The following is a 14,580-nucleotide window of genomic DNA, read 5'->3' as shown; positions in this document are numbered from 1 at the left end:
GCGGATGTAGCTAAAAATCAAAATTTACATTGGGCCGCTTTCAATGTAGTTATTCCTTGATATGAAGATGTGGTTGTATGGAAAATGTCACTTACCCAGTATACATCTGTTCGTGGCATGAGTCGCTGCAGATTCACATGCTGTGCACAGTCCGCCGTCTGGTGTTGGGCTCGGAGTGTTACAAGTTGTTTTTCTTCGAAGAAGTCTTTTCGAGTCACGAGACCGAGGGACTCCTCCCCTTTCGGTTCCATTGCGCATGGGCGTCGACTCCATCTTAGATTGTTTTCCCCGCAGAGGGTGAGGTAGGAGTTGTGTATATTAGTAATAGTGCGCCCATGCAATGGAATGAATACTTGTGTACATAATAAAGGTTTAAAGTAATATATTTACAAATGTACAATTGTTTAAGATCTACTTCTAAGCGGCTACAGGCTCCCGGGGAGGCGGGTGGGCGCATGTGAATCTGCAGCGACTCATGCCACGAACAGATGTACACTGGGTAAGTGACATTTTCCGTTCAATGGCATGTGTAGCTGCAGATACACATGCTGTGCATAGACTAGTAAGCAGTTATCTCCCCAAAAGCGGTGGTTCAGCCTGTAGGAGTTGAAGTAGTTTGAAATAATGTTCTCAGTACAGCCTGCCCTACTGTGGCTTGTTGTGCAGTGAACACATCTACACAGTAGTGCTTGGTAAATGTATGAGGCGTAGACCAGGTTGCTGCCTTACATATTTCATTCATTGGAATATTCCCTAGAAAGGCCATGGTAGCTCCTTTCTTTCTGGTTGAGTGTGCCTTTGGTGTAATAGGCAGCTCTCTTTTTGCCTTAAGATAGCAGGTTTGAATACACTTAACTATCCACCTAGCAATGCCTTGTTTTGAAATTGGATTCCCTGTATGAGGTTTTTGAAAGGCAATAAATAGTTGTTTTGTCTTCCTAATTTGTTTTGTTCTGTCAATGTAGTACATTAGTGCTCTCTTGATGTCTAATGTATGTAGTGCTCTTTCAGCTACCGAATCTGGCTGTGGGAAGAACACTTGTAATTCTACTGTTTGATTCAAGTGGAAGGGTGAGATAACCTTTGGTAAGAATTTTGGATTTGTTCTTAGAACTACCTTATTCTTGTGTATTTGAATAAATGGTTCTTGTATGGTAAATGCCTGAATCTCACTCACTCTTCTTAGAGATGTGATGGCAATGAGAAATGCAACTTTCCACGTTAAGTATTGCATTTCACAGGAATGCATGGGTTCGAAAGGTGGACCCATGAGCCTTGTTAAGACAATATGTTGAGGTTCCATGAAGGAACAGGTGGTGTCCTTGGTGGTATAATTCTCTTTAGGCCTTCCATAAACGCTTTAATGACAGGTATTCTAAATAGGGAAGTTGAATGAGTAGTCTGCAGGTAAGCAGATATTGCGGTGAGATGTATCTTTATGGAAGAGAAAGCTAGATTTGATTTTTGCAAATGTAGTAAATATCCTACTACATTTTTTGGAGATGCGTGCAACGGTTGAATTTGATTATCATGGCAGTAACAAACAAATCTTTTCCATTTATTTGCATAGCAGTGTCTAGTGGAAGGTTTTCTAGCTTGTTTTATGACCTCCATACACTCTTGTGTGAGGTCTAAGTGTCCGAATTCTAGGATTTCAGGAGCCAAATTGCTAGATTCAGCGATGCTGGGTTTGGATGCCTGATCTGTTGTTTGTGTTGTGTTAACAGATCTGGTCTGTTGGGTAGCTTGACATGAGGTACTACTGACAGGTCTAGTAGTGTTGTGTACCAAGGTTGTCTTGCCCATGTTGGTGCTATTAGTATGAGTTTGAGTTTGTTTTGACTCAATCTGTTTACTAGATATGGAAGGAGAGGGAGAGGAGGAAAAGAGTACGCAAATATCCCTGACCAGTTCATCCATAGAGCATTGCCTTGGGATCGCTGGTGTGGGTACCTGGATGCGAAGTTTTGGCATTTTGAGTTTTCTTCTGTTGCAAATAGGTCTATTTGGGGTGTTCCCCAAATTTGAAAGTAAGTGTTCAGTATTTGGGGGTGAATTTCCCATTCGTGGATTTGTTGGTGATCTCGAGAGAGATTGTCTGCTAGCTGGTTTTGGATCCCTGGAATAAATTGTGCTATTAGGCGAATGTGGTTGTGAATCGCCCAATGCCATATGTTTTGTGTTAGGAGACACAACTGTGTTGAGTGTGTCCCCCCCTGTTTGTTTAAGTAATACATTGTTGTCATGTTGTCTGTTTTGACAAGAATGTATTTGTGGGTTATCATGGGCTGAAATGCCTTCAGCGCTAGAAATACTGCTAACAGTTCTAGGGGATTTATGTGAAACTGTCTTTGATGTATGTCCCATTGTCCTTGGATGCTGTGTTGATTGAGGTGTGCTCCCCACCCTGTCATGGAAGCATCGGTTGTTATGACGTATTGTGGCACTGGATCTTGGAAAGGCCGCCCTTTGTTTAAATTTGTACTGTTCCACCATAGAAGCGAGATGTATGTTTGGCGGTCTATCAACACCAGATCTAGAAGTTGACCCTGTGCCTGTGACCATTGTGATGCTAGGCACTGTTGTAAGGGCCGCATGTGTAACCTTGCGTTTGGGACAATGGCTATGCATGAAGACATCATGCCTAGGAGTTTTAATACCATTTTTGCTTGTATCTTTTGTGTTGGATACATGGCCTGTATTACCTTGTGAAATGTTTGAACCCTTTGTGGACTTGGAGTGGCTGTCCCTTCTGTTGTGTTGATTGTCGCTCCTAAGTATTGCTGTGTTTGGCACGGCAAAAGGTGTGACTTTGCATAGTTGATGGAGAAACCTAGCTTGTGAAGGGTCTGTATGACATACTTTGTGTGATCTGAACTCTTTGTTAGCGTGTTGGTTTTGATTAACCAGTCGTCTAAGTAAGGGAACACGTGTATTTGCTGCCTTCTGATATGTGCAGCTACTACTGCTAGGCATTTTGTAAAGACTCTTGGCGCGGTTGTTATTCCGAATGGCAACACTTTGAATTGGTAATGTATTCCTTTGAATACGAACCTTAGGTATTTCCTGTGTGAAGGATGTATCGGTATATGGAAATATGCATCTTTTAGGTCTAATGTTGTCATGTAGTCTTGTTGTTTGAGCAGTGGGATCACGTCTTGTAATGTGACCATGTGAAAGTGGTCTGATTTGATGTAGGTATTTAGTGTTCTGAGATCTAGTATTGGTCTCAGAGTTTTGTCCTTTTTTGGTATTAGAAAATACAGTGAGTAAACTCCTGTGTTTTTCTGTGGACTTGGTACTAATTCTATTGCGTCCTTTTGCAGTAATGCTTGAACTTCTAGTCCTAGAAGATCTATATGCTGTTTTGACATATTGTGTGTTTTCGGTGGGACGTTTGGAGGGAATTGGAGAAATTCTATGCAATAACCATGCTGGATAATTGCTAAGACCCAAGTGTCTGTTGTTATTTCCTCCCAAGATTTGTAGAACTGGCTTAGTCTTCCCCCCACTGGTGTTGTGTGAAGGGGTTGTGTGACTTGTGAGTCACTGTTTATTTTGAGAGGTTTTGGGACCTTGAAATTTTCCCCGATTTCTTGGGAATTGGCCTCCTCTGTATTGTCCCCGAAAACCTCCCCTTTGATATTGTCCCTGGTAGGTAGGTGGTCTTGTTTGTGAGGTGTTGGTTTCTGTGGGTTGACCTCGAAACCCTCCCCTAAAAGGTGTTTTCCGAAATGTGCCTCTGCTCTGCGGGGAGTACAGTGCGCCCATGGCTTTGGCTGTATCGGTGTCCTTTTTTAGTTTTTCAATGGCAGTGTCCACCTCTGGCCCAAACAATTGCTGTTCATTAAACTGCATATTGAGCACAGCCTGTTGTATTTCAGGTTTGAACCCAGATGTGCGCAGCCATGCGTGTCTCCTAATTGTGACTGCAGTGTTTATTGTCCGTGCAGCTGTATCCGCTGCGTCCATGGAAGACCGTATCTGATTGTTCGAGATACTTTGTCCCTCTTCCACCACCTGTTGCGCTCTTTTTTGGAGCTCTTTGGGTAGGTGTTCGATGAGATGTTGCATTTCATCCCAATGAGCCCTGTCGTATCTCACCAAGAGTGCTTGTGAGTTGGCGATACGCCACTGATTTGCTGCTTGTGCTGCAACTCTTTTTCCCGCTGCATCAAATTTGCGGCTCTCCTTGTCCGGAGGTGGTGCGTCGCCTGATGTATGCGAGTTGGCTCTCTTACGAGCTGCCCCCACAACTACTGAGTCCGGTGTCAGTTGTGTCGTAATAAATATAGGGTCTGTGGGTGCGCCTTGTATTTTTTCTCCACCCTTGGAGTTATAGGTCTGCCTTTAACTGGCTCCTGAAATATTTGTTTTGAGTGCCTTTGCATTCCCGGGAGCATGGGAAGGCTTTGATAATGGCTATGGGTGGAGGACAGGGTGTTAAAGAGGAAGTCATCCTCAATAGGCTCCGAATGTAGTGATACATTATGGAATTCGGCTGCCCTAGCGACCACCTGTGCATAGGAGGTACTGTCCTCAGGTGGTGACGGTTTAGTTGGGTACGACTCTGGGCTATTGTCTGACACTGGGGCGTCGTAGAGGTCCCATGCATCTGGATCATCCTGGCTCATTGTGGTATGAGCTGGCGAGTGTGCTAATGGTGGAGTTTGCGCCGGTGATGCATGAGTTGATGGTGGTGGAGAAGGTGGTGGAGTTACTTTTTTCACCACCTTTGCTTGTGGTTGCTTGTCTCCTTGTTGGAAGGCAAGTTTCCTTTTGAGTTTGATTGGGGGAAGAGTGCTGATCCTCCCAGTATCTTTTTGAATAAAGAGCCTCTTTTGCGTGTGATCTGGCTCTATTGTTTGTAATTCCTCTTCAAATCTGTGTTTTTTCATTTGAGAGGACAGTCCTTGTTCCTCTGAGTAGGAACTGCTTCTCGGTTTGGATGCCGGTTGTTTCGGCACAAAACCTTTTCTACTGATTTTTTCGGCTCCGACAAAATCTTTTTTCTTTTCTGCGTCGTGCCCTCTCGGTGCCGACCAATCTCGGTGCCGCTGTCTCGGTGCCGAATGTTGTCTGCGCCACTCTCTCGGGCCCGAGAGTGCTGCGTGCCTGTATCTCGACCGGAGTCAGATGACTTCGGCAGCAGCCCGCCCTTTTTCGGTGCCGATGGACGGTCACCTACTTTTTGGGTTAAGCCATGGCCTGTTGGCGGTGGCGTCCCCTGGGCTTTGTCAGTCTTTTCGTGAGCTTTTTGTTTCGACGTCTTACTCACAGTTGACGTTTCTTCGGCATCGAGTTCTTCGGAATCCGAATCTTGGATTGAGAAAGTTTCTTCTTCTTCCTCCTCGAACCGTTGTTGTCCTGTCGGCGTGGACGCCATCTGCAATCTCCTGGCTCTTCGGTCTCTGAGCGTTTTCCTCGACCGAAACGCGCGACAGGCCTCGCACGTATTCTTCTTGTGCTCGGGGGACAGGCACAAGTTACAGACCAAATGTTGATCCGTATAAGGATATTTATTATGGCATTTAGGACAGAATCGGAACGGGGTCCGTTCCATCAGTCTTGAAGTCGCACGCGGTCGGGCCGACCAGGCCCCGACGGGGGATCGAAATTACCCCGAAGGGCCACCGGAGCTCTTCAAGATTCGGTGTCGATGTGTGCTAACTAACCCGGTACCGAATGAAACAATACCGACTATTTTTTTCAGAGATTCTAACTAACTTTCCGACCCGAAACACGGAGCGAAAAGGAACACGTCCGAACCCGATGGCGGAAAAAAAACAATCTAAGATGGAATCGACGCCCATGCGCAATGGAACCGAAAGGGGAGGAGTCCCTCGGTCTCGTGACTCCAAAAGACTTCTTCGAAGAAAAACAACTTGTAACACTCCGAGCCCAACACCAGACGGCGGACTGTGCACAGCATGTGTATCTGCAGCTACACATGCCATCGAACACATATTTACCACTATGCATTGAGCTAGCTTTTCTTTTAGTCTAGTTCCTTAGAGCAGATGTTAAGATGACAGGAATTTAACCCACACACTTTATAAAACGCCATTTGAGATGTGGAACCACAACAATACATAATAAGTCACATTTACTTTCAGACTACTTTGATATTTTCGGGTCTGAACCATTATCATACTCTCTATGCCACTGAAATGATGATAAACGGATAAAGCATTTATATATATATACACGTATAAGATAATGAAAGAAATGCTATAGACCACAAACTTGCATTACCATAACAAAATTTGTCTTTGTAATGTGTCCACTCACCAATGGGTATCTGAGCACTGAATCAACAGATGTTTATTGTTAGTCAACTTAATGGTACTCATTTCATTTTAGCAGCTCTGCGAGGATAAAAGGCAATGTATGCCCACTGGGAATCAAACCGGAGGCCATTATGTTAAACAGAAGCCTGTTCTGGATTCATAATCCAATGAGCCATCCAATAAGCGATTATCAAGTTATCTGTTGCAGTGACGTGTGCAGAAAAATACTACGATTCTACATCTTAATGAGGCTACAGCTTACCAGGATGTACAAAATCTTGCAAGCCAGAACTTGGGATGAAATTTGGTGCAGGCATTTTAAGATTATGCAACTTCGTTATATCTGGCACTCCAGTGGATAATTGCATCAACCCTAAAAAAAAGGAAAAAGGTAAGTGTTTGGGAACATAAAACATATTAAGCATCTTTCCCAAGATTTACTCTTTCAGGCAGATGAATACTAACCTTTGTAATCTTAAAACATATTTTGCTTTATCATGTTACTGTAGGCATCAAATTATTCTCCATTTTTAATTTTAAAAAGTGACCAAGCATTAACGTATAGGGTTACAGAGGTTGTTTAATTGGAGAATAAACAATGCTTTCTTCTCATGGAGAACCAACTTTGAAGTCCTTGCAACACTCCTAAAATCATCATACCCTGCACCATACCCTTATCTGGAATATACTGGAAAATAATAATACAACTCTGATTATATGGTAATGTCAGCAGGCAAGGCTCTGGAGTAACTAGCCTTTTAAGTAGATTTTGAGGTTGTTGACCATCCCTTTCCTCAATATTTTTATGGTAAACAGAAAAGTTGTTAACGTCTTCGATGAGTCATTTGGATTTTTTCTAGCTTTAAATGTAAATAACGTGTCAGTGAATTCCTAAGTTACATCTTCTTCCTGACATGACATTGTTTTGCACTAATATTCATTGTGGTTGGATTGACGTCAAAGAGTGTATTTAAGCCTTAACAATAATGTTTTTGACTAAAAGACCCTGAAACCTATGTATATAACACTTTTGCTCTTTTGCCTACTAAAAAAAAAAAAAGTCTCACAACTTAAAACATTTGGGTACTTCAAAAGGCATCAATGAAAAAATAATTAATGACCTCCAACACCAGTATCTATCAAGGGTATCTGCATTACATTTATAAACACTTAACCATCCCACCCACATGTGGACGGCAGAACAGACATACAATATCTCCAAACAGTATTGAAATGGAGAGAATATAACTCTCCAATAAAGCCAAAATGCCACATATGCAAACCTAACATTCATTTTCTATTTTTCACTATGCTATAAGAACTGTATAAGAAGGGAAAATGTTACGTACCCAATAAGCATCTGTATGTGGCATAAAGTGCCGTAGATTCACATGCTCTGCATGCTTCTGCCACCTAGTGTTGGCCCATGAAGGTTGCAAGTTGTTTTTCTTTTAAAAGTCTTCTGAGTCATGAGGTATAGTGACTCTACCCCTTGATGGAAATGCACAAGGGCATCAATTCCATTGTTAGACTTTTCCCGCAGGGGTGCGAGATTGGAATGTAGTGAAAGAAATAAAAATAGATGACCATGCAAATGAATATTAGAAATGAAAACTGCAACAGCCGCAGGTGTCCAGGGAGGCGGGTGGCCGCATGAGAGTCTACAGCACTACATGCCACAAATAGATGCTTACTGGGTAAGTAACACTTTCCGTTTGATGGCATGTGTGGCTGTAGACACCCATTTTCTGAATAGACTGAATTACAGTAGCTTGCTGAGATATCCACACAATAATGTTTTGTGAAGGTATGTGGTATAGACCATGTAGCTGCCTTACATATATCAGCTATGGGAATGTTAGCTAAAAAGGCCATAGTCGCTCCTTTCTTTTGAGAGGAGTATGTTTTAGAAGGAATAATTAACGGCCGTTTGGCTTTGGATTAGCAGGTCTGGATACATTTAACGATTCATCTAGCTATACCAGATTTAGATACAGTATTGTCTTTGTGAGGTGTAGAGAAGGCAACAAAAAGTTGTTTTGTTTTCCTAAATGCTTTAGTTCCATCAATGTAGAACATCTGCACTCTCTTTACATCTAATGTGTGGAGAGCTCTTTCAGCAACAGATCTGGATGCAGAAAGAAGATTGACAATTCAGTGGTTTGATTTAGGTGAAATTGAGATAACACTTTTGGGAAGAATTTAGGATTAGTGTGGAGGACTACTTTTTAGGTCTCGCATTACAGCACACATGCGCTGTTGCTGGGAGGGGTATTGTTTACATTAAAGTTCTTGAAGCCAGCCACTGCTTACCATTCGGTTGGCTTGACTGACCATCTTCTTTTGTGCTTCATAATTGGACAGCATTGGTTAGGCATCACTTCCTTTCATCTGTGTGGCGCACAGACCAAGCACAAAATTATTAAATCTAATTAGTGTTCGTCCGCTGCTCTCGTTGTGATTCAGATACTATTTCTTACCTCACTACCTCCAAGCTCCTGTTGTCTGTGTTTGCCCCTGCCCTCCCCCAGCTGTAACAGTGAAAAAATAAATAAATAAATAAATAAATAAATTGCTGCAACGTGCTAAGTGATGGCCACTTCATAGCACATCTTTTTCTTCACATTTTCACCTCCACTTCTTTTAAATCCGCCATAAGGAAAAAAGCGCTATGACAACTAGTGCTAACCGTATCACAGTGCTTCTTTTTCACTCTATTTCCCTCCCTCTTGTTGTCTATTGTCTCCCAACACCACTCCGCTCTAGCCCACTCGCCATCAAAAAAGCACTATGATATAGCACTTTTTTCACTTAACTTTTAACTTCACTTCTATATAAGCAGCGACTCCACATTCCTGGGGGCCAGGGGTAAGGATGAGTATTAAGAGGTCTCGTGTCAGCCCCTGCTACATCAGTAAAACTTAGCAGGTGGCAGTGATTTCATCTTACCTGAGACGTGAATAGCAAATTGAGACTGCTCAATCCAGCTGGTGGCTGTATTTTCATTTGCTTTTGTTAAATCAGTTTTGGGAAAAATCATATGAAGTGTGCTGCTTACTAGAGATGTTATGATTGACAGACTTTGGCCGCAGGTCTTGGAAAATACCAGCACCCTGATTTGTTGTTTGTAAGGTACACCTAAATGTACACAGCTGCTAAAGAGGCATACACGTTGCCTGGGTGCTGTATATGGTAACATTAAGCAAAAAAAAGTGGTTAATGTATAGAAAGTGCAGCATTGCCATAGCTCATATATGTACATGCCGTGTTTGGAACGTGTCTTGAATTGATGTTTGTAATGTACACCTTATTGTATACAAATGTCTATAGAATTACATATTTTGCAGGATCAACCTTTTTTCGCCTCAGTATTATGTGAAGTTCTCTCTTAAAAAGAAGTTAGGCAAGATTTATTTAAATGTCATCGTGTGTTTTCAAGCAAGTGTGCTACAAAGAAATCAGTTGCTCCTTTAAGATTTATCATTTAGCACATTTTAATATATTATTTGAGATGTTATTTTGATAACTGAAGAACTTCAGGATACTAGTTTTAAAATGCAGCGATTTCACAGATCTCTAATGCTCACTTATTGAATCTTATGTTCAGTTAATGGATTCCTTTTCCCAGGCATTCGTTCATAATGCATTATTGATACACAGAGCAGAGAATAGCAGCAGCTTTAAGATTTTTAGAGTACATTAGACTGCTCATTCTGGTTCACCCCTAATTGGAGTATTACCTCTAAATAACTCTTTAGTTGTGCTGGGTGTAGGAAAGTGTCATCTTTCTGATATGGCAACCCCCACGTTATGACTGGTGTCAGTGTGTTTAGACTGTAGTACACTGGGATCTTGCTAATCAGGACCCCAGTGTCTGTGCTCTCCTCTAAATTTGGTTGTTGGTAAACTTTAACACCCCACAATTGGGCATACTGGTGCACCCATGTAAGTCCCTACTATATGGTACTTGGGTATCCAGGGCATTGGTACACCAGGGGTCTCCCATGGGATGCAGCATGTATTATGCCACCTATGGGAGCCCATGAAAACTGTGTCTGCAGGCCTGCCATTGCAGCCTGCGTGAAACAGTGTATGCACCTTTCACTTCAGATATGAGGCTTGCCTTATATCGTGGTCACTGCACTGGGACACTGTAAGTCACCCCTCTGGTAGGCCCTTCAGCCCAAGGGCAGGGTGCATGTCCCTAAGTGTGAGGGTACCCCTACAAACCCCAGACTTTATTCCCTGGGCTTTGTAAGTGCGAGGAAGCCATCTTAAGGTATGTAGTGGACACTGGTTAACACGAGAGCTCCAACTACATAATGGCTTCTCCGAACCTAGGCATGTTTGGTATCAAACATGTTGGAATCATGCAACTACACGGATTCCAGTACTAGTTTCATGCTCCCATGTATTCAGGGGGTTCCTTAGACGATCCCCCAGATCTGTCTGTGCATCCTTATGGGGTCTGGCTGTCAGCCCACGCTGCTGCGGACAACACTGTTCTGCCCTCCTGCTGTTGAGCCTAACTCAAGCAGGAGAAGGCAGAACAAAGGATTTCCTGCAAGGGAGAGGGGCGACCACCTCTACCTTTGAAATAGGTGTCTTTGGCTGGGGTAGGGAAGCACAAAGGAATATCCCTTGGAGTGAAGGAGTCACTCCCCTGCCACGCAGGCACCTTAAGACAACGTCGACAGGCTGGTGGGGTCTGCTGTCCAACAGACATCGAAAGGATCTGCATCACAGGTGGTAGTTCTGTGGCCTCCTCTGGGTCCTGCCTATCTTCTGACCAACTTGGGAGACTGTGGGCCCCTGCGCCTGCCACTGGACTGAAAACCCTGTGTACCGTCACTGTTGCTCTTGCCAAGGCTTGTTGCCTCTTCCTCCAAGAGATCTTAGAGCACCAAGAAGCCCCAGCCTCTAGCACACTGCAATCCAAAGATCAGCCTTCGTTCCTCAGCTCCTGTGATGTGGGACTTCTGTTTTGTTGTGCTGCTGAGTCCTCCTTGTGACTCCCTGTGTCCATCGCCTGTGGGTCACTTGTGGGGCTTCAAAGACTTCATCTGGCCTCTCTGTGTGCTGAGGGCCAGTTCTGACTCCCCCTGAGGGGGTAGAGTCTCCTGGACTATGCTGGTCCCCAAAAATTTGCAAATCCATCTTCAGCTCCTGCTTGCATTTGCCAGTGCTTGTTGGTGGCCTCGCTGGTCTTTACCCCCCTGCAATCTGGCGACTGACGTGGGACAGCTCATAGGCGGCTCCTAGGATCTTCTGCAGTAGATGGACTCCTTCCTTCACCAACGTGCAGGAACTCTAGGAAGGTGGGCATTGCGACCTGCACCACCTGGGCACCTTAGAGGGTGCTGGACTCGGTCCTCTTCCTTTCCAGGTCATTTATGTCCTAAATCTATCGTTGAGTTCCACTGGCCTGATTCACGGGTCACAACAGCAGCTGGACAACTGAGGCCTCCACTGACTTCAGCAAGGGTTTCCAACATCTTTTTACTCCTAGGCATCCCGGTCCCCTGGTGTAGGTGCTCCTGTCTTCTGGGTATCCTTGGGTGGGGAAACTCTCCAACCTTCTTCCTGCCTTTGGGTTTCCTCGGGGTCCACTGGGAAGGGTCCTGAAACTCACAAATTCCAACCCCAACTTCCCTGTGTTAGTCTATGGGATGACCGGGTAGATAACCACTCTGCACCCGGTCGCTGGGGACACTTGCTGTACTTACCTCTGGTGTTTTCGTTCTTACCCAGCCCCTAGCTAACTCCCACACATACCTTGGTTGGGTTCACGATTTCGCATTCCACTTACTTAGTGTATGGTTTGTCCACCCCCCTTCCCTCCCAAATAGGGCCCGGTACATATTATGCAATTTCTGCTTGTTATTTGGTACATATATTGTGTATAGATATTTCCAAAGGAAGATATACCAATGCTAGTCTAGTAGTTAGTGCTGTAATAAAGAATCCTTTATTTTTGCAACACTTGTATGGTTCTTTCTTGTGTGTGAGGTACTGTCTGACTACTGTGGTATTGCAAGTTCTTCACATTTCTCTTGGATAAGCTTTAGCTGCTCGCCTCAGCTACCCCTAAAGAGCTTCTGCTATCTGAACACCTAAACACTATCACTACAGGTTGTCTGGAATCAGAATAGGGTGCCACACCATAGGTGTACACCATAAACTGAGCCAGCCTCCTAACTGTCTACGAACACAAGGTCCTCTAGACAATTCTGTGCCTGGGACCATTGGTGTGCTAGACATTTGTGCAAAGGGCGCATGTGGAGAAAATAATTTGGCACTGTGGCAATGCACAAGGCCATCACACCTTAAAGCCTCATAACACATTTGACTGCAACTTTTTGACTGGGGCGGAAAGCAAGTTGTTTTTTGAAGTGTTGTATCATTGCTGCATTGGGATAAGCTAATCCCAACTGCGTGATCAGAACGGGCCTGACATAGGGTTGGATCTGAAGAGGATGTAGGTGAGATTTTTAGAAATTGATAGTGAAGCCTAGTTGATGCAGCAAGTCTATAGTGAATTGAGTGTGATGTAAACATTGTTTGAGAGTATTGGCTCTGATAAGCCAGTCGTCCAGATATAGGAATATTTTGCACAAATGAACTACAACCACTGCTAGACACTTTATGAACACTCGTGGGGCAGTTGTGACTCCAAAGGGGAGTACTTTGAACTGGTAATGTTGTCCTGCTGTCACAAATCTGAGATATTTGTGATGCACTGGGTGAATGGGAATGGGAAAAAGGCAATCTTTAAATCTGGTGGTGAGAGGAAATAGCCTTGTTTAAGCAATGTGATCACGTCCTAAAGTGTGACCATGTGAAAATGTTGTAGCGATTCATAAGTCTGAGATATAGAATAGGCGTTAATGACCAATCTTTTTGGGAAATTAGAAAAAGGATGTATACCCCTGATATAGAGGAATGGGCTCTATAGCTCCTTAGCTTAGTAAAGCTTGGACTTCCTGTTTGAGCAGAATTATTTGTTATGGTCAAATGTTGAGTGTGAGGAGGGATGTTTGGGGGTGTGGAAATGGCCTCCAGACAGTAACCATTTTGGATAATATTCAACACACATTGATCCGTTGTGATAGTTTGCTACGTCTGGAAAAAATGTTGAAGACATCCCCCAACAGATGATGGGAAGTCAGGGTGAAGGTGAAGGAAGCCACTGATTGGAGACAGTGGAGGAGCCTCTGGGGGAGAATGTCTTATGACGGCCTCTGGCATTGTTTCCCATGTATGAGCCCTTTTTAAAAACCTCTATGAAAGACGACTGAGACTGGCCCTTTCGATAAGAGGACGAAGAATCCGCGGCTGTTGTTTTGGAGGCTGATTTATTTAATGGACTACAAATCGCCCCTCTATAACCAGGGGTTTGTAGGGCACCCATGGACTTAGCCACTTCATTGTCCCTTTTTTATTTTTTGGAGTGCTTGATCGACTTGTGGAGAGAAAAGGTGCTCTTTCTCAAAAGGTACATTGAGTATGGTTTGCTGTACCTCAGGTTTAAAGCCAGAAATGCAAACCCATGCATGCCAGTGCAACAGGACACTGGTGTTGATGCCCCGTGCAGCCATGTCAATAGAGTCCAAGGCACAATGAAAGGAACTGTTAGATATAGGCTGACTGTCAATGATAATTTCTTGGCCCCTCTTTCTGTGTTCCTCTGGGAGATACTGGAGGAGAGCCTCCATTTCGTCCCAGTGGGCATGGTCATACCTAGTAAGCAGGCCTTGAATGTTAGCAATATGCCCAATGGTTGGTGGCTTGAACAGCAACCCCCTTTCCAGATGCGTCAATTAGCTTGCTCTCCTTATCATGCATCTAGCTGCTTGGGAATTGGCTCTCTTCCTTGCATTAGAGACCACTCAGGGAATTTGCGGCAATCTGACCTCTACTAAAGATGGGGTCTGATTGAGAGGCTTTGTATTTTTTGCCCTCCCACGGTATGATAAAACGTGCCCCTGTATGTAGCCTTCAAAATATCGTCCACCTGTCTCATCAATCCCTTATGCATAGGAAGGTACAGTGTGGCCCTGTGTGATGTAGTGAGGGTTTCAAAGAGGAAGTCATCCTTGATCTGCTCTTTGTCTAGGGGCACCTGATAAGTGGCCACCCTCCCAATGATCTTCTAAAAAGAGGTGGTATCATCTGGTGAGGAAGGTCTTGCCAGATATATTTCTGTGCAGGTTTAGGTGTAGGAAAGTGTCTCTTGACATGGTCACCTCCCAATTTTTGCCTGGTTTCTGGTACAATTTTGACTGGAAGT

General features: G+C 43.9%; 1 protein-coding gene across 1 annotated transcript in view; it reads right to left on the bottom strand.

The window, feature by feature from the left end:
• GORASP2 (golgi reassembly stacking protein 2) overlaps nucleotides 1–14,580 on the bottom strand; it is a 256,823-nt gene that overhangs the window by 38,700 nt on the left and 203,543 nt on the right. The window contains exon 10 of the mRNA XM_069225319.1: nucleotides 6,553–6,663. Within this exon, the coding sequence (XP_069081420.1) occupies nucleotides 6,553–6,663 (111 nt within the window). The remainder of the gene's footprint in view (nucleotides 1–6,552; nucleotides 6,664–14,580) is intronic.

The sequence above is a fragment of the Pleurodeles waltl genome, chromosome 3_1 (assembly GCF_031143425.1).
Source record: "Pleurodeles waltl isolate 20211129_DDA chromosome 3_1, aPleWal1.hap1.20221129, whole genome shotgun sequence".
Taxonomy (NCBI): Eukaryota; Metazoa; Chordata; class Amphibia; order Caudata; family Salamandridae; genus Pleurodeles; species Pleurodeles waltl.
This window is presented reverse-complemented; position numbering and strand designations above follow the sequence as displayed.